This window comes from Eucalyptus grandis, chromosome 1 (assembly GCF_016545825.1).
Source record: "Eucalyptus grandis isolate ANBG69807.140 chromosome 1, ASM1654582v1, whole genome shotgun sequence".
NCBI lineage: Eukaryota > Viridiplantae > Streptophyta > Magnoliopsida > Myrtales > Myrtaceae > Eucalyptus > Eucalyptus grandis.
The window spans coordinates 49554065-49577028 of record NC_052612.1 but is presented as its reverse complement, the minus strand read 5'-3'; the positions used below and the strand labels follow the sequence as shown (position 1 = coordinate 49577028).

Genomic DNA, 22964 nt, shown 5'->3' with positions numbered 1-22964 from the left:
GAAGCCACAAAGAAACTCAACTTTCGGGTTGAGAAAGGAACCAAGTGGCTCAAGATAGTGAACTCCAAGGAGATCCCGGCTAGTAGTGTGGCTAAGGACGTGAAGATTAACATCATACAATAAAAGAACAAAGAAACCCTTGAGGTAAACAATCATGATTTTGTCATAAGAATGAAATTCCTAGATTGGATCGATGTTGTTATTATGCCATTCGTCGATTATATATGCATTTTAGATGTGTGTTGTCAATGTGTGAGCCCGATCCATCGGGAGTCGGGTCGTGATCATAAGATGCTCTCAATGATGCATCTATCTAAGGAAGTAAGAAAAGGAGAGGTTACCTACTTGACGGCCTTGAAGGCAGAGAATGCTAAGGGTGAGGGGAGTGACATTCCAAGGGAGGTACCTGAGTCCTTGACTCGTTCAAGGACGTGATACCCTCCAAGTTGGCAAAAAAGCTTCCACCTTGAAGAGGGGTAGGTCATAGGATCAAGCTCGTACTCAATTCTCGACCATCCACCCTAACACCCTATCGCATGGCACCCCATAAATTGGAAGAATTGTGTAAGAAACTCAAGGGATTGCTTGATGCGAGTCATATTCGGCCATCTAAGGCTCTATTCGACACCCCTATCTTGTTCCAAAAGAAGCACAATGAGTCACTCCGGACGTGCATCAACTACTGGGCATTGAACAAGCTCACCATAAAAAACAAGTACCTAATCCCTCTCATTGTGGACCTATTCAATCAGCTTAGAAGAGCATAATGGTTTGCAAAGCTTGATTTTTGATCAAGCTACTATCAAGTTTGGATAGCCAAAGGAAACGAGCTAAGGACCACATGTGTGACACGATATGGATCATATGAGTTCCTCGTCATGCCATGTGGCTTAACTAATACTCCGGCCACGTTCTGTACCTTAGTGAGCAAGATATTCCACCCGCTCCTTGATCGGTTTGTTGTAGTCTACCTTGATGATATTATAGTTTAAAGCTAGACACTCAAGGAACACATGGTGCATTTAAGGCAAGTCTTTCAAGTCTTATGGGAAAATGACTTATACGTCAAGTGGGAGAAATGCGCCTTTGTGCAAAGGGAAGTCTCACTCTTGGGGCACATCGTCGAGAGTGGATGAGTGCGGATGGATGCAGCCAAGATCTGAGCCATCATGGAATGAGAGCCGTCGACCAAGAAATGGAGTTGGGGTTGTTTCTTTGCCTCACGAACTATTATTGACGCTTCATTCAAAGCCTTTTGAGCATCACTATGCCACTCACAAACATGCTAAAGAAGGAGAAACCTTGGAAGTGGACGGATTAATGCCAAAGGCGTTCACTCCGTTGAAGCAACCGATGACTAAGGAACCAATGCTTGTGCTGCTTGATCATGCTAAATCATACGAGGTGGAGACCGACGCTTTTGACTTTGCAATAGGTGGTGTTCTTATCTAGAATGGACAGCCGATGGCGTTCAAGTCCCAAAAGCTCAACGATACCAAGTGACGGAACATGATCCTTAAGAAGGAGACGACTGTGGCAGTGCATTACTTTCGTATGTGGAGGCACTATCTCTTAGGGTCCAAGTTCGTCGTGCAAACGGACAATGTGAGCATAAGCTATGTCCAAAACCAAAAGAAGCTGAGTCCGAAGTAAGCTCAATAGCAAGACTTTTCTATCGGAATTTAACTATGTGCTAGAGTACAAGCTGGGGAAGGCTTACTCCGTGCTTAACACACTTAGTCGGAAGATGGAATTGGCGACTACTATGAGTCAACCCGAATACCCATGGATTAATCACATCAAGGAATGGCTCAAACATGACCCAATGGCCAAGGCACTCCTTGGGTATGCACAAGAAGGCAAGACCCGATGATTTTGGAGTGAGGATGGTCTCTTTACACAAAGAGGCGGTGACTCTATGTGCCACTCCATGTAAATTGAGGAAGAAAGTATTACACAAGTGCCACGATTCTAAGTGGGCAAATCATCTAGGGATCCACCGCATAATGACGCCTGTGGAGGATCAATACTGCTAGTCTTATTTGCGAGACAATGTTGAAACCTACGTGAAAATGTGTCATGTATGTCAACAAGACAAGATCAAACGAAGTTCATCACCAAGGCTCCTCGAGCCACTTCCTATCCTGGAGTGTCCATAGGAGAGCGTCTCCCTGGATTTTATCGTGAACCTACCAAAGTCTGAAGGGTGTTGGACTTTCATGGTCGTAATGGATCGATTCTCCAAATACGCGACATTTGTGCCAGCGACTAAGAATTTTCCAAGTGAGGAGGCTGCCAAGCTATTTATCAACCACGTTGTCAAGTATTAGGGAGTTCCACGAATGATCATGAGCAACAATGATCCTTAGTTCACATGGAAATTATGGACCAAGCTCTTCTAGTTGTTGGGGGTCATACCTCACTTTTCCACTAGTTTGCATCCTCAAATTGACGATCAGACAAAGAGGATGAATGCACTCCTCAAAATGTACCTTTAGCACAATGTGAGCACAGCGCAAGTGAATTGGCCAAAGCTAATCGATGTGGTTTATTCTTGTACAATTTACAGGAGAGTGAGTCCACAAATTGGAGCCCATTCGAGATTGTGACGGAGCAACAACTGCTCACTTCGAGTGAGGTTGCCACAGGTTATCGAGGGACTAGTCCACCCCCATACAATTTTGCTAAGAAATGGCACGAATAAGTGGACTTAGCGTGAACATGTCTATATAAGGTCTCAAAGTGCTTGAAGAAGCGGGCCGATAAGAAATGACAACACGTGGAGTTCCAAGTCAAAGATCTAGCGTTAGCCAAGTTGCACTTGGTTCTATGATACAGGGACGTGCATAAGGGGTTGATTGGTTGCTATGATGGGCCATTTTGAGTGCTACAACGAAGGACGCATACAAGTTGGACTTGCTGTCAAAACTCAAGGTACATCCAGTATTTCACGTTAGTATGCTTAATCCTTTCACGTAGACGAGGAAGATCTGGATCAAAGGGAATCGCAATGGACACCTCTTGAGGCACAAACCTCGTATGATCAAGATGTCGAGTGCATCATGGCGAATTGAGTCATACAAAAATGATATTGTGCGCCAAATCGAGAGTACATGGTCCGATGGAGAGGTCTTTTGAAGAGTGAAGCAAGTCGGGAGCTTGCCGAAGTTCTTTCGTAGTTCAGGAATACATTGATACCTTTCATGCCAAAGATGCTATGAGTGCGCTGCCCGAATAGGTGGGGGAGATTGACATGGCACTGTTGACATGGCCTAATAAGTGGACGTGTTCTAAAAGTTTCCCAAGCACTAAGCCATGGCCTATCCATGACCAAGTTCGAGCCTATCCATGGGCAAGTGACTCTTTAGCTTTCCAAAGCAAATGGCCCTTAAGCTTCCGAAAGCCCTAGGGTCTCTTGAGTGATCTCGTACAACTATGTAATGATTGAGGGAGGTTTAAATGCCACTGTTAGATCAAAGAGTAGATCTACGAATGAGATTGGCCCTATACTTATATATAGGGGGCCCCTCCTGCTAAGTTGCATCACCTCATTCACAATCAAATGAACACTATCATTACTCTTTATACAATCCTTGTGAGTCAAGTTGTGTGTAAGGCTAATTTAGAAGAAATCCTAAAACCACACGGGTTAGGAAACGCGAGATCGATCAACCTGTGACAATTAGCTAATTGTACTAAAATCACAAATAAAAGAATTCCAATAAGTGGATATTTTTCCAATCAAAGAGAAGTTTAAGTCGACTAAACAATTTAAATTGCAACTTTTAAAGGAGTCATTCTCAAATATTTGGGGATGACAGTTCCCAAATAAAGTCTCCACTTACCGTGGACTTAAATGGGAATGTGATTATTTAATATACTTCAAACTTCCGATTATTTAGACATAGAATGCTTAATTATTTTTCCTAATCTCATTCAGACGGAGAATTCGTATTGCATGTCTTCATCTAATAGACTTGCATTGATAGGATAATTTTTTCATTTTCTAATTATTATTTTATCTTAATATTTTCTTTAGTTCATCTATTTTTATGCAAAATCTACATAAGTGGTTTTTGATTATAGGTTATTCGAGAGTCCTTCTATAGCAATTTGATATGAAAGAAAAAGGAAGGAAGAGCTGTTTCATTGAATAGTGATTGCATTATTAGTTGTAAAGATAATATTTTAAATGTTTTTCATCTTTTAATTTTAATAGATGGCATTAATGATTTTTAAATTAGTAATATTTTTTACCTATGATTATCTGTATAACGGCATTTAAATTGCTTTTCCATTCTTAATATTCAAAGCGTTCCACTTACTAGGATTTTTTTCACTTGTGATTCAGTACCGTTAGCTGTGAGCTAATAATTTTCCTTTTCAATTCCTCTAATGTAGCATAGATAATAGGATGTCATGGGAAGTAAAAAGAAAAAAGAAAAGAAAAACCGATGGAAACAGTGTCCCTATTTTCTCCATACGGTTGATGTTAGACCGTTCCTATCATCACATAAGCCCTACCGTTACTCTAGAAATAAAGTCTTTCGTTTTCCAAGATCATAAGCAAATAAGCAAATGGATTTTATCTCATTGCCTCAGAAAGAAAATCTCGTTTTTATTATATTTAGATATAAATTGTTTTTAGTAATGAAAATATTTTTTGGTCAATTAATTATTTCAAGCAGTATAAATAATTTTTTCTAGGAAAAGTATTTTCCAAACTATTCACTTCTTATGAAATAGATGGAAAAACGGCCTATTACATCGCTGACATGCTTTCTCGAAAAAATATTGTACTTGTTTAATTGAAAATCCAATTGATGACGTTATACTACCAACATGAGGGCCCATCATTAATTTGAATTGTTTTGTGTAAACCATTTCACCGGCCGCCTTGTAAGAATATATTCCTTCTTGTTAAAAAAATAAAAAAAGACAAATGGAAACCGAAATTTCTCATTAAATCCATATCAACAAACGACCTCAAAACATCATACATATTATGTGTTCAAGTGTGTGTAAAATCAATTAGGGTGTGCAACTGGACCGGGTATACCTGAGAACCGGATCGGCCCACCTGGAAAATAGGGTCGGGAACCGGTTCCCATTGAAATCGGTCTGAGAACTGGTTCCCAAAATTCGGAACCGGTTTAAACCGGATTGAGAACTGGGTCTAATTGATTACTTACTCAGGAACCAATTCCCGAACCGATTTTGGAACCGGTTTTGTAAGTATAGGTCTAAAACCCTATTTTTTCCCCTTATTTCTATTTTTACTCCCGCAATCACACGACGTTTTTCCTCTTTGCTCTCTCAAACACACACAACACTCCTCCTTCGTTGTTCCTCTTCCTCACTTGCTTCCCTCCCTCATCGGCTCCCTCTCGCACCGTCCGACGGACAGACGGTATTCATCACCACCAAATTTTTGTGTAGCAGATGGATTGGCTCACCTAGTTTCTCTTTTATATGAGAAGTTATGCTTGCATAAATGAGTAGCTTCATGTAGTAATTGCAAGAATAAGACTAATATTAAACCCATGTTTGTTGTTAATTCTTTGCCTTATGATTTTATTCATGTATTTATTTATTACAAGTGTTTAATGTTTCAGTACAAATTAGGAGGATTACGTTATTTTCTTGAGTATTAATATAAAATTTGAAGTTGTATAAGATATCGAGAGATTGCAAAACATGTTTCAATAAAAATAGGGTTGACCCTTGTCGCGACCAAAATTTTTCGGGGTGTGAACCACCTAGGGTTTGGCTAATGGATTGTTAAGCCTAAACTTAACTCGGGCTCTCCCAAGCCCATACCAATTCGCGACTTAGGTTCAAGTTCTTAACATGCAAATGGATTTTATTTAGGAGTCGCCACTAATCTATTTTTGGTGGGTCGATTAGAAACCCAAGTAAAGTAACGGGAGATTTACTTTACTCCTACGAACAAGAGATTATGAATTCGGGGACTTGGTTACGCTAGACTTTTCTAACGCCCTTTCGGTACCTTTCTCTTTTATTTCAAAGAAAATGTTTTGCAGGCAGCTTGGATTAATTTTAAATCTAATTCTCTAACATGCGAGGCGATCATGCGGGTGTGCAATCCATCAATTTAACACCCAAGAAAGCAAATAGAAAAATGCAGGACTTACCTTGTAGCAACGAAAGATCCGCAATGTTAATTTAAAATCCACATCAACAACCCTGGATATGGTTTCTAATTAACACGCAATTTCTTTTTTTGTTTTCACTTATTTAATGAAAATTATGCAATATGCAATGCAATATTAACTAAATGACCTAACTCTAATGACATGTAACTCCTAGTTGAATGGGCCTAGCAACAACTACCACATGACATGCATTTTAATGAATCTAATCCTAATGATGTGCATGTGACATTTTCTTTTCTTTCTTTTCTTTCTTTTTCCTAAAAGAATGCAATCTATCCTAGAAAATAAAACTAATTCAACTTATGGCATTTTTTTGTATTTTTCATGAAATTCGAAATTAGGTGAAATGTGAAAATTACCTAATTAGATTAAGATCCTAATTAGTTTATATTAGGAATTAGGTTGAGCCAAATCCTAATTTGAACTAAAATATTATTTTAACCTAAATGATCCTAAAATGCAATCTATTAAAAATGCCTAAACTTATAAAAAAAAATGATCTAAATTAAACTAAGTGCCATTTAACCCTAATATGCAATGACATGCAAAATATGCCCTAATTCTACATGACAAGTGTATGATGACTTTTTTTTGTGTTTTTCCTTTTTTCCTCTTTTTTTTTTAAATTAATAATTGCCAAATAATTAAACATGCAATTAAAATCTAGCAACCTAAATTGATTTATTTGAATTTGGATTTTTTTGATTTTTCTCAAATTGGAAATAAAATTCCTATTCTAAACATGTAAACCCTAAGACATGCAATATTCTAACTCAAATATATCTCGAGATAAACAAGGCAATTAAAACGAGACAATTCATTCAAAATCATCAAAAATCGCACATCATTCGGATCAAGAGATAATATTTCGCTAATAAAATCGATAAATTGATCTTAAGCCTTAAAGATCAAATTATCAATTTTACTCCCACTTGATTAATTATTTCATCTAAAGCTCATAGATGAAATAAAAAATCACAGCGTGGTTGCGAATCAAGTGACATATTGAGATTTCCAATTATGCATAGAGAAATATTTCAAACAAAGAAACCAAGATATAAAATAAGATAAGATAAAATAATTCAGCCTAATAAAATAAAGCAAATCTACCTAATTCGATTTTTTTTTTCCTTTTTTAATAAAAGAAAATCTTGACCACCGGTTTGGGACTCCGGCGAAGGGTTCCGGCGAGGGCAAACCCGTGGTGGAAGAGCTCCGGCAACAAGAGGAACGGCGGAGACCGGCGTGGGGGACTCGCGGGTCACTGCCAATTGCGAACAGCAAGTGCTGTGCAGAGGGTTCGGCTCCGAGCGGCGTCGGGGAACTCGTGGAGGCGCGGTGGTGGCCGGCAGGTTTCGGGGGTCGCTGGCGTCGCGGGAGGAAGTCGTGCACGGCGGTCGTCGGCGCTGGGTCGCAGCGAGGGAGCCGGAGGCGCTACAGCAGAGGATGGAACGGCTCGGCAGGGGCGGCTCGGCGTCGTCTCGGGCTCGGGCGGAGCGGCGGTGCTGCTCGTGGAGGCGGTGGAGCGTCAGCAGGGGAGCTTGGGAGGCGCGGCGGCGTGGGCGCGGGACTTCGGCTTCGGGTGGCGAAGGAGCAACACGGTGGCGGTGCGGAGGGGTAGGCGCGGGAGTGGCGGCTTCTGGCGTCGTGGTGCGAGCGCGACCTGCACCGGTGGAGGGACCAGCGAGGAAGAAGAACAGTGTTTTCTTCCTTCTGTTTTTTCCTTTCTTCCTTCTGTTTTTTCCTTTCTTCTCTCCTCTGCTGGCCGCACGCCTCCCTCACATCTCCCTCTCTCCTGTCTCTTCCTCTCTGCTGCTCTGTACCCTCTGCAGAAGCAAAACTTTTGTGTTTTCTTTGACCAAAAGAAAATCCCAAAAAAAACAAAAGTAAAACCCCCTCTCGTGCGGCCGTGTATTCGATGAGTGCCCCCCCTTTTCTTCTCCGTACGTGGCTCTTATATAGGTGAATAACTTTGATTTTCGTGAATTATTTCACTTCCTTTCTCAGCTCACGCACGAAATCTCCTTTGATTATGAAATATTTCTTATCTTGAGACATAGAATATATCGCTCAAAATATCCCCACGTGTGATATTCTTCTTGATATTTCGTGCTTAAACTTCCAATCTTCTGTAATATATCGCCTAATGTGAATATATGAAATAATTACTGAATATTGGAAGAATAATATGAATCTATTCTGAAAATACCGAATTGTCAACTCATAAAGGTGAAGCTCATCCGCCGCTGATCAAATGCAAAAGTGATAAAAGAATAATGTAAAATGCTTCTAAACTATATGTTATGCAATTAAATTTTTTTTTTTTTTAGGGATAAAATTAACCTTTAATTTTCTATGCACTAAATAAATAAGCGGTCCGCCAAAATTTAGGTGTCAACAACCCTAAAATCGGATCGGAAAAACAATGTAGGTCAAGTACAGGGTCTAATACAAACAGGGTCGAGTATAGGGTCCAAAAAAGGAGAACCAATTATAAAATGGTCGAGTACAAGGTCTAAACCCTATCCACCCTAGACCCGATCACCCCTAGAATCAATTTTGTTTCGATATGGTAGATCTGAATTATTGTGAAAAATATAGACATTCCCATGCGCGGGGTTTGTGCTGATAAAAGGAAAGAAAAATAAATTGTAGGCAAAGGATGTTGGACCCTTACGCAATTTTAGGATCGGTAAGCCTTTCTAAAGTAGAGAATGACACCCCTTGGCGGGACGTTATGGTACCAATTAGCAGTGATTTTCCTCTGTGCACCGTTATTCCCGCATTTCAGTGTACGCAGCTAATCGATCCTCATAGATTTACACTACCCTATCAGATTAGATTGCCGGGGTATTTATCCGTTGAACTCAGTTTGCCTGCGAACTGTGAGGCTGTACAACTCTGATTGGCTTAGCACAGGTCTGAGGAAATGATCAGTACGCAAAGCGCATAAGTTACTCCATCAGAAAAATAGTGGGAAGCATCTCTGTTATGCTTTGAGCATCTAACTCAAAAATTTAAGCATGAAAAGTACCTTGCCTTTGGGAAGGGGCGCCTGGCAAGTTCTGGTTCAAATATCGTTTCCCGACCCAGGAGTTCGAACTAGTAGAGGGGTGGGCAAAGAAATCGATAACTCATATCAATGTAAGATCCATCCGGACTTCATTTGTGAGATATGCGGGACGGTTGAGGGCTTCATAAACGCTTGGAAAAAGGCTGATACCATCCATTCCCCTTTAGTTGACATCTCGACCAATGGTAAGGACACAGGAAACTTCATGCTCACCGGTAGACAAATTTCTCCGTGCCTCAGAAACAGCATAGATCGTGGCCTTTTTATGTGACTCGGGGACGTCACGACTTAATGCTTTGGGGAAGAGAGAGCTAGGTTTAGGGGTATTGTCAACTTTGGGTTGACGGCCTTCTATTGACTTAGGCTCTCCCAAGTCCATACCTCGCGTGACATTGAGCAGTCTAATTCCTATTCAATTAATCCTATGTGAATTTCAACTAAAGAGCCACCACTAATATTTTTTTGTCGGCTAGAAACCGAGCACGATATTGGAGAGTATCTTATTATTGTTGCAACTAAAGATTTTAGACTGGAGACTTGATTACATTAGTCCCGCAACCAAATGATCACCAAACGATACAAGCCATACGCCATTGGAAAGCTAATGAAATGCACAACAAATGTTCAGAAGACCAATTAAATTGATTCTAAGTCATTTGACTCAAAATGGAAGATTCACAGAAAGGGGTTCAAGATTTGACCCTATTCGGGTCTAAACATGATGAAATTTGGAAAGAATGCCAAGCAACTTTGAAAATGAGTGGAAACCTTCATGCATGTAGAACAAAGTGTACTAAACAAATTCTCAGTTTTGAGTTTTATGAGATGAACAATGGATTAATGCAGGAAAATCTATCTACATGCGGATGTCATAAAAAACTCTATTATGGAAAACAGGGCAGACCCAATTCAAATGTAATTTTTATCGAAGCCATCAAACCTTGGAATACAGATCCAAAAATTTGCATGCATCAAGTTGAGACAGAGATGGACAAGTTTCATGTTTGATAAATTTGCAAATGGGGACTTTAGCTTCATTAAAAATAATGAAACCAATTCAGAAGTCCCAAGAAGATTAACTTCAGGGTTTGGGTACAAATTGACCATGCACACTGATCAAACCCTAAGGACGGCTAAACTAGCTTCAATCCTAATGAAACTAACATCAAATCAAAGGTTTGGAAGTTGGCTTCGACTTTGATGTTTTGAGGATATTCAAAGGACAATGATCTCATTAAAAATGCAAAGTCACACCCGGGTATTCGAGGAAGACCTGGACGTGAATTGACCAGGCGCACTGATCGAGCCTTTTGAGTACCCTAATGTGCTTTGGATTCAATGGAATTAATGTCTAGACAAAGTTTGAAATTTTGTCTAATACTTTCATGAAAAACGTGCTTTCAAATCTTGAATGTATGATTTTCTAAGAATTTCGGAATGCATGAAGGTCTGACTGTGAACCAAAATTTCAGAATATTACTGTAACTTTAGAAGGATGGCTAAAAATAGCAAATGAACCTTTTATTTTCTGAAAAAAAAAAATTAATACAGACATGGATATGATGAACATTTTTCATGAAAGAAGCATAATCGTATTCTGAACACAGAATTTTGTAAAAATCAGAGAGTACGTGAAGGTCAAACTAGAAATTAAAATTCCATAAACCAGCACGTCTCTTTGAATGGATATGACCTAGGCCTAGATGTGATGAACAAATTCTATGAAGACATCGACACCTAAATCACATCATAAAAATTCGACAAAACAGCCAGGTCAGACAGAAGAGAACACATTCAGAGTTCAGATTCTAAATCTAATATCACTACTCGATCTTAGCATGCAAATGCCATCATATGATGATGTATGATATGTCAAAATGGAGCTAATGGAGATTACTGGCATTCTAGTTGATCACATCATGAAAATCAGCCATATACATCATCAAATCATCAAAATTGCGCAATCAGTCCAGAAATCGCATTTACACTACCAACACCCACCAATCATACCTCAACAGCCATTGATTAACGTCATATCCATACATATCCATCTCGAACTATTATTGAGCATTCAGAATGATGATCCTAGCCCTGGCCACCTGGCTGCGATCCGAAAATTGCCACAAGTGGCCTCGCTTCATCAGATCAAAGGTTTAAAGAGTATTAACTTGGTTTTCTTGTTCGTCAGGATAACAAATTGTATCTATCTTTTGATCCGCAAGATCACGAACGACTTCCAAAATTGCTGTCGGGTGGAGATCGGAGTTGATAGTTGATAATCGAACACGAACTGGCTTCTTCGAGACTGTCGGATCTCAAAAGAAACGAATTGATGATCGATTTTCACGGAACAGGAAACGTAATGCGGGTGGAAAATATGCCACGATAGCCAGATTGAACCAGGGGTGACCGTGAAGACAGAGGATCCAAGAGCCTTTCCCGACCTCCTCTCCATTCTCTCATCTAAATGGTGAAGTGAAACAGAGGGACGTTGCTCAGACGACAACTGTCGACCGAGAAGAGAGGAAAAGCAAAAGAGTCTCGACCAGTCCTTCACTGTGGCATTTCATCAAACTCACCTGGTGAGCGTATTGAATGAACCGAAGCGATACAAAGGCGAATGCTAAGACGATGATTCATCTTGAGCAGGTAGCAAGATCGTAAGACCAGCGACAGGGCTGGAGAGAAAAAGCATCAGCGGCAGAGATATCCTGATGATGAAATCACGAGCATGGATATGAAACTGCTGGTTGATGGATTTCCATCATCGTGTCGCGTTCGTTCCGTTTGTTGCTTTAGCCGACTGCCATTGACCGGTTCTTCAGGCCCTGCAATCGCTCGCTCCATCATCTTTGGAGTAAGCGTATCGAATTTGGAGAGATGAAGCTCCGTGAGGTTGATTCCGACGAACGGCTACCCAATCTATCAATTGAAATCGCCGGTCGCCGCTCCTCGAGGTCGCCGACGGCAAGTGGTGAGCTGACGTACGGTCACCGAGAAAACGGGATGGCGTGGTCGATCGGTGAGAAAAAGAAGTATTGGGCCTAAAAGAAGGAAAGAAAATTGAGCCTAGAAAAACACAAGAAGGTGGGCTGAAAATTCTGCTAAGTGGGCTGGACACACCGATCCGCTCGATATTATCCCTCTTTTTATTTATTTTTTCCTTTTTTTCATTCATCTTTTTACATGCTATTTATATATGTATATGGATATTATTTTATTTTATTTTATTTTTGTAAAACGAAGGATACCTAAAAGGTCGACAAAAGTTTGAATATCAACGGGGGATGCGTGGAATAATCCAACACCAACCCTTTTGGGGTCCTCTTCGCCGGCGGAGCTCAAGAGGTTCTCCTGTCCACCTAAACTAGCAGCCCGGTCATTCTCATACTCGTAATTTATGTAACACTGACATGGACATGTGACACGCGACACGACACGACACGCCGACACGTCATTTCTTAAAAATAGAGAATTTCGACACGTTCGACACGTTATATATTAAATATATTTTTATATATAAATACATAAATAAATAATAAAATAGCCTAGAATTAATTTACACGAAAAATATTAAATAATATCATTCATTATTTTAATTTGTTACAATAATACACAAAACTTAAAGGAAAAAAACATTGTTTAAAGAAAAATGCTGAAATAATATTTTTAAATTTATTTATTTATCATATATTGCATTTTTTATTACTTCTTTCATAGTAAAAGACTTTTTAAAAAATAAAACAATTCTAAAAAAGCAAAACTGAAAAAAAAAAAAAAATTGACCCCGTGCTTGTATATTTATAGCAATTTTATTACTTCTTTTATTACTTATTTTGTGTATATTTATATTTTGACCTCTCAAGTATTAGAAATTTTTAAAATTGACCCCGTGCTTGTCGGAATCGCGTGTCGGAATTCTGGACTCGCGTGTCGGAGCATGTTGGAGAGAGTTGACCACATGTCGAATTTTTCAACACTCGTTGACCGCGTGTCGGAGCGTATCGGACACTTGTCGAAGTGTCGGACACGACACAAAGACTTCTGGAAAATGTTCGTGCTACATAGCTCGTAACCCATTTATTATGATTTTTCTACATTATTTAAATTTTGGTCTCCCTCCCTTTCACCATCACCGAAAAGTTACTAATATTAGTAGAAAAGCAGCATAGATAGCGTACAAACTGTCTAAAGCAAACCCTTGTCCACACAAAGTTCATAAACTGTACTTATACACGTTTCTTACATGTTTGACAGAACTGTCATGTACACCCAAAGAAGAATCAGCTACCAACAATGCGACTAACACCAAATCAGCAGCAAATGTCAAAACCATGACGAGCACTCGGATGATGTAATAGCCTGACAAATGAAACCCAAACAAAATAACATTTACAGTATGTATTGATGATTACACAACATGGCCAAAAAAAATCTTCAGCCTCAAAAAATACTGAGGAGCTTCTTGGGAGTGGTCCCTTTGGCACGGTACTTGGCGGCTAATTCCTCTGCCTTGAGAATATCCTCCCCTCGTTTGGCTTCTATGAGCGCCCTCTTTTCCTCTGCGGCCTTGTGGAAGGCGGCAATTTTGTTCTTCATTTTCTCCACATATTCTGCCTTCTGCTTCTCCAACTTTTCCTAATTGGCAAAGAAACAGAGCAAAGTCAGTCAAGGTGGAAAAGGGCGTATTCTTATCGGATGCAGAGCCAAATCAGGGGAAACATTCTGATAACTTATATTTGTGTCCGAGACAATACATCACATCTTCAATTCATGATTGACGTCGAAGGAAAGATAATTGGGCATGTGAATCATAATGAAAACAATCGAACTGGATGAACAGATTCAGAAGTAACTTTAACATTCCCAAATTCATGGTGTGGTACCTCAATTTTCTTCAGCTCAGCTTCTACAGATGCTTTTTTGCTGTTCTCCCATGCCCCAATAGCAGATAATTTCTTGTGAGCCCTGCCAAAAAAAATTTCTTGTTAATCTGCTTGTTGTGTATGCCATGGAAATTAAACAGGCAAAGCTCAGATGAGTTAAATAAACTGGATTTCTCTAAACCCCCATCAGAACAGTGACTCGATCTTACTTATTCTCAGCTTTGCACTTCTCACTTTCTTCCCATGCTCTGATGAGAGACATCTTCTTCTCTGTTTCGACTCTCGCGAGCTCCCTATCTGAAGAGTTCACGAAGATATCATTCCGACGTGATATCAAACGCTTATAAAGATCTTCAAGCTAGAAAAAACATAAAATTAAACCATGAAATTTATTTTAAAAAATTTATTCAATTCACCTCGGTGACCAGAGCCTTCGGAGACTTTCTCTTTAACAGTCTCAGCAGGCTCTACTTTCTCTTTAACAGTCTCAGCAGGCTCTGCCATGAATACAACGACAAACGTTAAGATCACACAAAAATTAACAAACCCACAATAAAATTCCATAATATCGACACAAACTGTTCGAAGCATAGAAACTATTAAGGAACCTTCTCGTTCAAACTAAGCAATCATCTGAAACCAAACCAGATGCAAATTAGAACGACAGACGACTTGCATAATCGCATCGGCTCTGATGATAGCACATGAACCCCAGAATCTTTTTTTATTTTTTTCCCTATTCTTTCTCAATTCTACAGCACACGAAGGATTGAAAAGCAATCAACTTTCCATCACCCGCAGAAAACGGACGCCAACCTCTAACGCCAAAGCCTAAAAAGCAAGATGGAAACGGAGAAAACTTAAAGAACCCGTTACTACTTTCGACGACGGCGAGGGCCTTGGGTTCCGCGGTGGGCTGCTTCTCCTCCTCGGGAGGCGGCGGGATCAGGGGCTTCTCCTCCGCGACGTCCTTCGGGGTCTCCGCCGGAGGAGGCTCCGACGGGGCCTGGGGCTGCACCGTCTTGGGTTCTTCCTCGGCCATGGCTGCTGAATTTACCAAAGGGAGGCGCTGAGGAAGGTGATCGCCAGGTAGAGGCTGGGGAGCGAAGGTGACAGAAGAAACGAAAACAGAAAGAGACGACAGAGCGCTGGTGGAGATATTATAGAAGGCCAGAAAGAGAGATGAGGAGAGCTGGACGGTAGGTAATGGAGAGCTTCTGTGAGTTGGCACAGTGTCCAGGTGGGGATGGCTGGACATAAAGTCTTTCGTTTTCCAGGATTGTAAGCAAAATGAGCATATTGGTTTGACCTTAATGCCCCCTCACGAAAGAAAATCTCATTTCATTATTATTTAAATACAAATTATTGTTAATAATGAAAACATTTCTCATCGATTAAATTCTTTAACCGAGCACAAGAGAATTTTTTCGAGAAAAATATTTTTCAAATCATTCATTTCTCACAAAATAAATAGAGAAAATTTATAAACTTAAAGTTTGTTTGGTTCAATTTTCTCGAAGGGTTCTTGGCCTCTAAAACCCCTTAAGAATATGCTGAGGGGTTTGGCAAAACTTTCAATTTTTAGTTTTACCTCTCATCGCTATTGTTAATCTTCTTTGTAAGGGCAATCGGTGAGGGCCGACGAGGTTAGATTAACTTATAAGTGATCGGCGATGTCGTGCAACCCATGGAATGGCTGCCTAAGATCACGCGACTCTCACTAGTGACAGCCCGAGATCATGTGACCTCGCCATCGACTGCAGCGCAAATCTGGGTTGTTGACAAAGGATTTGATTTCTTTATAATTAAAAAAATGAAAAATTACAGTAAGAACCCTTTGCCAAATATTATTTCAATTAAAGAGTTTTTACTAAATGCAATTTACATTTTTCCAAAAAAACTTTGAGTTTCAACATTTGTATTGAATCCAAGGTTCAATTTCAAAGTTGAACCAAACTCAAGCCACATGCTTTCTTGAAAAAGTATTGCACTTGTTTAATCGAAAATCCAATTGATGACGTTCTATTACTTGCGTGAGGACCCAAATTTCTCCTCCAAATCTCTAAGTTAGAGACTTTAACACGCTCCGGTCCATCATTAGTTTGAATTGTTTTGTGGAAACGTCTTAGTGGGCCGCTTTTTCAGAATATATTCCTTCTCGTTACCCAAAAAAATAAAAAAACAAAACAAAACAAAAGGAAACTAATATTTCGCATTAAAGACGCACTAACAAGAGACCTCAAAAGATTGTGGGGAAAGAATGGTGGACCCATGTGCAATTTTAGGGTCGGAGCCTTTTTGAAGTATAGAATGAAACCCTTTGGCGTGAGGTTATAAACTTATAGTACCAAATTTGGCAGCGATTCAACCAATTTTCAAGACCACGTCCAAGGGGTACCCTCAAATTTGGAAATTAGGCTCTGCTGTTGAATTGATGACATCAAGCCCTAGATGTTTCTAGCAGAGCTATCGCAACCTAGAGATGTCCAAAATCCAATACGACAAACTTCTATGTCGTCCGGTTTCCTCAATGAGCCGCACCACATTTACCTAGCATTGATGGAACAGGTATCCGAGGTCTAAATGGTCTTTACACTTGATGGGCCTGAGTATCTCTTGGAATCTATGGCGGACTTTTATTTGTGTTTTATATATTTAAATAGAAGAAAGATGGTGATGATGATGAATCTTTATATGGTGGATTGGCTTTTCCCGGTGAAAATGGGGATCTTATTAATTAATTAATTTATTTATTTTTGGGTGTGGTGGGGATGCCCTGGGGTTGGGGACAAGCGGCTCATTTCAATTCCTCTCTCAATCAATCCCTTTATTGGATAAAGATCGCCATGTATCAATGCAAAATCCATCCACCGAAAGTGGCTGGCTTTTTCTCTTTCCTTTTTGGGTCTCACCTTAATTTCAATCTCAAAATAGGAGCTTTCGCTAATCAGGATATTTAAGAGAAGATCTGGCGAATCGCGATAACATAATGAATACGTGACAATTGAAACCATGAGCAAAATTAGGAAGCATCTCCGGATGCAAATGGCTCTCTTCAAACAAGCCAAGGTGGATCGGGTAGAGAATCACCGTGGGAGAGAGAGAGAGAGAGAGAGACGGCACGACCCGTTCCAAGTGATAATGAAGACCCATAAATCTCTTTCGATCTAAAAGGGCATTGTGATTTGATTTTGTGCAGTCCTCGAGCCATCTAAGGAGTGTATCGATGGGCCGGCAAGCTATTGAACCGCGTTGCTCATGCAAAAAGTGGTTTTCACTGAAAACTTTTCAGTGGTACGATGGACCTGTCGAATGTCCATGGGGGGAGATGGGTTAAATTCCAGATTCTGATGCCGTTGTCGGGCCGACCGGACGGAGAGGGATCGCCATCGTGATCGGGGGGGCTTTGTCTTTCGTGATGTCCTCAACGGGAGGGATGCGCAACGACAGGACCAGCTGTCGCGTTGTGGGCCCTCCCCCAAAATGAATGCTTCGCTGGCTCTTTCCTCGTCGACGCACATACGTTAAAAAAAAATATAAAAAAAGTCCCGAGAGAACATTGCTCTCCTGTCTATTACTTCGAAAGACAGATTTGTCCCCGCTCGGATCTCCTCTTGGGCTCCTACCACGTGGTGCAATCTGGCCTTGCCCGTTCCACTCCACACGGGATATCTATATTGAGATAATGATGTAAATAGTGTGCAATGTGATATATAAACTTTTAATGCACAATATAGCCTATAAACTTTAATTTGTTCAGTGCAATCTCTAATTTTTTTTTATATATATTCAATTTGGTCTTTAAACTATATCGGCATTAAAAAATTTCATATGATTCGGAGACTAAATTGAACGTATAACCACATTAAATAAATTAAAAGTTTAAAAATAACATTACATATTTGACTAAAGTTCAGAAACTGCATTGTATATTAGAGATCAAAATTCATAAATCATTTATGTCATCTTTCTCGTCCATATTCCCATTGCTCGTGACTAGAGAAGGATGACTTCACCGGTGATTTCATCTCTCCAAGCACTACACTCCAAGTCAAGGTACCAGCAACGATGGGAGATCGGCAGCCCGTCGACGTCGCGAGAGAGAAAAGCATGGCACCGCCTCTCCTTTCAACAACTTCTCAAAAGCGAGCCAAAAATGGGCCCACAGGCCCTTTCAAATGGGCCCTTCATGCGTGCTCTTAAAGCCCACAATGCTGAGCAGGCCCATTCCTCTCTTCTTCTTGTTTTTTAAGTGGAAATGCATTTGTCGATGCATCTCGATTACATTGCACGATGTTGGGGGTAGCAAAACAACAAAAGTATGAGATCCAACTGTCCATACAGATCATACCAAGATCACGCAAAGGCATTGCCGATGGTCTCTGACCACCATCAAATCCCCGACAACATCATGCCGGATTTTTCAATTAGAATCCTTGTATCAACTTTCTAATCTCCAAAGATAGCCCAAGTTCCTAAGTCCTAATTAAGTGAAATTCAATTGGAATAACTCTAGAGATAACCATAAGAACATTGAATTTGCTAAGCATGACAAAGTTGACAATTCAGTGTTCCTCACGTATTCATCGTACATCTGCTACCACGAATGATCCGTGGATGTTCTATACATAAAGCAATCTTATTCAATAATAGGGCACGATCTAGATTGCGGAGTAGGAGTAGTCGTCTTCAATGACGGGCTGAGAAAGAACGGTGACTATGACAAAGGTCCCGAACAGTACCGTCACGACCGCGGTGAAGTTGACGAGGATGGCCTCGGAACCGAACTTCGCGAGCCCCGAGTTCTCCAGGAACGTGAGCTTCTCCAAGAAGCCTAGCGCCGCATTTGCGACCGCCAGTATGTACACGAACAACCCGAACAGCACGTGCCACGGAAGCGAGTCGCTCCTCAGGGTGCTCGGTCCTCCGGGGTAGAAGAAGATGACGAATCCATATATCCACTGCACATCATCTCCTTAGTCTCAGATGAGGGCGATCGACGACACGAAAGTTAGCTCCATAATGTATATTAGAACTAAGTACGATTAGGCGATTCCAGTCACAGCCGATGATGGCGAATCAGTCGTATCTACATTGTGTTTCTCAGGCCTTGGAAATGCAGATAAACATAGCTCGGAAGAGAAAAGCAAACTCACCTGAATGCCGTAGAGCACGATGATGCAGATCCCGAGCCAGGAGTGCAAGCTGTAGAGGTTGGCAATGGAGCTCTCGTTGTGATACTTGAACGCGGCATAAACTCCGATGATGCCGAGGATCAAAGCGATGGCGTGTAGCACCATGTGTATTAGCTTCTTGGTTTCTTTGTTCAGAGGCAATGTCTTGTAAGTTATTATCGCTGCATTTTGTGGAAAAGAGAAAGATTCCGACTAGTGTTAACCCATGGTTCGCTCGCTGATCCGAAGAGTTTACAGATAAAATGATGAGACGACATGTCGGCTCAATTCTCATTACCTTCACCTCCGATGATGATCAAGCCAATTAGCATCAGCACGGGATGCAGCTGTCATCAACGGCACAGACCTGGTGTGAGAACTTTATAATAGCGAGAGGGATGTTCCGTTCGGAACAGAAGAAAGGGACGATAGAAACAGTGAAGTCATGAGACGGTAGAGAATTGTCCCAGACATGATGGTAAATTAGTAACAACAAAATTAACCTATTAATGCAACATGACGGGCAAAAGAAAAGTATAAGACAAATTCGAGAATAACACAACATATAGCTTAAACGCAATTTGATATTTGACATGTCATATAAAAATGATGATTCTTCTTTTTCTTTTTCTTTTTCACTAGAATGGACATGATCATGGGGACAGAGAGATGCTAAAAGAGTCCCGTCAGTTGTTAGACAACAAGGGGAATACGACGATGGCAATCTCGATGCGAGGCCCTCTTATATTTATGTTAAGTGACATTCTCAATTACATGAAAATTCATTTTTTCATTATTATCAAGGACGTTGATTGAACAAAAAAGGACATAAACCTCTTAAAGAAAAAGCTGGCAATAGAGATTATGATGATTTTTCCTAATTACATTAGCGATTTCAGGTCAGGAAACTTCAATTTTTCTTGATTAATCACTTTCTAAACATGTGTGATAAATCATGGATTCGCAGGATCCATCCGCGCTGACAAGAACAAAACCTAGAAACAAGAACTCCAGCAACTCGAGAAGTTCCGGACATCGCGTGACATGTGACATGAACACAGGGGAGATGCTTTGCTGGGAGCTAAAAGACAAGTTGGACACGTGTTCTAGGAACTAGTAAAGCCAATTGGCAACGGGTCAGATCCATCAATATTTCTTGGACACTGGACAGGCGAAAGAGAAACACGTGAGCCTTGGACCGATCGTTCTAACTAAATTCAACATGGGGCCAAACCGGATAAGCAATGGCCACACAAATTCATTATGTACCTGGATATTTTCTGCGATCGTCGTTTCAATATGAGACGGGAACGTGGCTACATGCTTATCGCAATTTCGGGAGCAATTCCCCGGCTAGTGTTGAGCACGCGCTACGTGCATGTACAAGATTGCGTAAACAAATAAGAAAAATAACAAAAAATAGATGGGGGGATGTCTCAAAAAGGAAAAAAGGAATGGGTAAGGATAGTAATTATTGAGTGGAGCTTAGTTGGTGGATGAGAATTAATTATTTACTTTTTCTTATTATTTTATGAGAGGTAGATTTATGAAAAAATAAAAAGTGAGAAAATTAGGGTTTTCACTTAATACATAGAAGATATATATCCAAACCAGCAGTTTCTCCATCGTTACTCCTAAAGGGTACACTTTTTTCTTTTTTTGACATTGTTGTGTCTGGACAGTAAGTAAAGACTAAAAAAGTAAAAGAAAAGAAAGGGCATAAGAAAACGATTGTTTGGAATTCGAGATAAATCATGCGTCGGAGAGACAATTGGGAACGTATGAGCTTATCCTAAATTGCACACCAACCATGAAAGCGCTAAGGCTGACGGGCGGGTGCGCCAAATTGGAAAGGTAGGTAAGATCGTGGCATCCACAAGGGTGCTTATCTCGTAGCAAAGATAAATTCTAAAGAAACTAGATTTTCTATTTCTTGAAAATCTGCAGATGGGTACATGTCTAAACAATCAAACGGCGAAAATTTGTAATTTTCAGCGCATTACTTTTCCTGTCTTACTCTGCTGAATACTGTTAAAAAAAATCAAAATACTATTTTTATCAGACGTTTCGTGGCTATTATTATATAGCGACTTCACATGTGTGCTGGTGGGTGAGAGGAGAAAATCGATGTCGTGCAGCGCAGCTACGCACATGCGGTCCACAGCATCAGATTCCCCGAGAAGTGAGGAGAAAGATTGAAACCCAGCAGATTCCGAAACGCCAATGAACATGGCGTTGCGTGTAGTTTCTTTTTCCCCCCCTATTCTCCATGTCCACATTAGCCCAGAAAACAGCCGAACGAAACGAAAAAAAAAAAGAGGAAGATGGAAAAATGGAAGAGGGGAGAGGGAGGGGGGCATTGACGTAATTTCGGTGCCCCACCCACGAAGAGACCAAAGCGCAACAACCGATCAAACAAACAAGACATTTCATGCGTACGGTTGCCATTGGCTGCCGCCGAGGAGAGAGAGGGAGGGAGGGAGAGAGGGGCAAAGTCGTCTCTCTTCCTCGTTCGGTGAACAGCATTTACGCAGGCCGGCGATCATTTCGGCAAACAGGACGTGAGCGCCCTGAAGTCCATGACAGAGAAAACCAGGTTTTTTTCCTTTTGCCGCGCTCGAGCACAGGCGGACACAGAGAGAGAGAGAGAGAGGGAAGAGGGTGTCTTACGTTGAAGATGAGACTTTTGTTGGTGGCTTCCCAGGCCAAGCCGCCCATGAAGGAGATGCACCAGACCAGCACCAGCACCACGCCCGTGACTGCCAGCAGCTGCGCCACCGCCGCGAACGGCGTCGCCTTCAGCCCTATCAGCGCCATCTCTCCCCCTCTCCCCCTCTCTCTCTCTCTCTCGATCTGTCGAATGGAGGACGAGACGAGAAGACAGAGAGTGGTGAACGAAAGCGCGAGAAAGCGAATACGGATTTGTATACTGTTCTGCGCTAGGAGGGGTCGTTCGTGTTCTATCTCGTTGCCTCTGTTTTTCTTACCAGTTATTCTGGAGGTCTAATCTTGACCGTCCATCGGTCGTCCCTCAGCTTCCCCTCTGTGTGGCTGCCACGTCACCTGCTCTATTATCAATTTCCGCGGGGCCTAGGCCTAGGCCTATCTCTCCCTTTCGTTGTTATTTTCTCTCTTGTTTTAATCTGAAAAGCGAAAGTTATTCTTGAAAATTGCCGGGGGGAATGAGAAATCGACAGGTTATCATTGCACTAATCAAGTCGAGTACAGGAGAGTGCATTTCAGGTTCGCACGTGTGCCTTTTAAATTTTATTACGAGAGCTATAAATTTCAATGATTTAGATGGATGCATAATATAGAAACACAACTCAATTAACAAACTTAGGGCGAAACTAGTAGGAATGGAAAAATAGGGCAATGGGCCTCCTTGCAAGAGCTCCCAACTTATTGAAATCCAATCTTCCATAATCCTTTTACTTTTTCTTTCAAGATAATAACAAAAATGGTGTGTAATGCGGTTCTTCAACTTGTTCTTAAATTTTAACCAAATATGCAATATCGTTTCTAAATTTTTAATTTGTTCAAAATGATCTCTAAACTTTTTTGTAGATATTCAATTTAATCCCTTAATTATATAACAACATTAAATATTTCTATATAATTTAAGGACTATATTAAATATATGCCGAATATCACA

The 22964-nt window shown here is 40.7% G+C and overlaps 2 protein-coding genes across 2 annotated transcripts; both read right to left on the bottom strand.

Moving 5' to 3' along the window:
• Positions 1-13436: 13436 nt before the first annotated feature.
• On the bottom strand, positions 13437-15424 carry LOC104448851 (remorin). Its single transcript, XM_010062784.3, has 5 exons — positions 15015-15424; positions 14552-14632; positions 14345-14432; positions 14136-14217; positions 13437-13887 (listed from the first exon to the last, which is right to left on the bottom strand). The coding sequence occupies exons 1-5, from the start codon at positions 15391-15393 to the stop codon at positions 13693-13695; spliced, it is 825 nt and encodes a 274-aa protein (XP_010061086.1). The 5' UTR covers positions 15394-15424; the 3' UTR covers positions 13437-13692.
• Positions 15425-18526: 3102 nt separating this feature from the next.
• On the bottom strand, positions 18527-22269 carry LOC104448842 (transmembrane ascorbate ferrireductase 1). Its single transcript, XM_010062763.2, has 4 exons — positions 21980-22269; positions 19608-19656; positions 19292-19491; positions 18527-19096 (listed from the first exon to the last, which is right to left on the bottom strand). Exons 1-4 carry the CDS (start codon positions 22124-22126, stop codon positions 18797-18799), a joined length of 696 nt encoding a protein of 231 aa, XP_010061065.2. The 5' UTR covers positions 22127-22269; the 3' UTR covers positions 18527-18796.
• Between the last annotated feature and the right edge of the window lie 695 nt (positions 22270-22964).

Coding starts and splice junctions, on each gene's coding strand:
- LOC104448851 (XM_010062784.3), bottom strand. CDS start 15,393: ATGTCCAGCCATCCCCACCTGGACACTGTGCCAACTCACAGAAGCTCT. Junction 14,633..15,014: donor GGCCCTCGCCGTCGTCGAAA/GTAGTAACGGGT, acceptor TATTCATGGCAG/AGCCTGCTGAGACTGTTAAA. Junction 14,218..14,344: donor AAGTGCAAAGCTGAGAATAA/GTAAGATCGAGT, acceptor TTTTTTTGGCAG/GGCTCACAAGAAATTATCTG.
- LOC104448842 (XM_010062763.2), bottom strand. CDS start 22,126: ATGGCGCTGATAGGGCTGAAGGCGACGCCGTTCGCGGCGGTGGCGCAG. Junction 19,657..21,979: donor ACAAAAGTCTCATCTTCAAC/GTAAGACACCCT, acceptor CGTTGATGACAG/CTGCATCCCGTGCTGATGCT. Junction 19,097..19,291: donor TCGTGCTCTACGGCATTCAG/GTGAGTTTGCTT, acceptor GATGATGTGCAG/TGGATATATGGATTCGTCAT.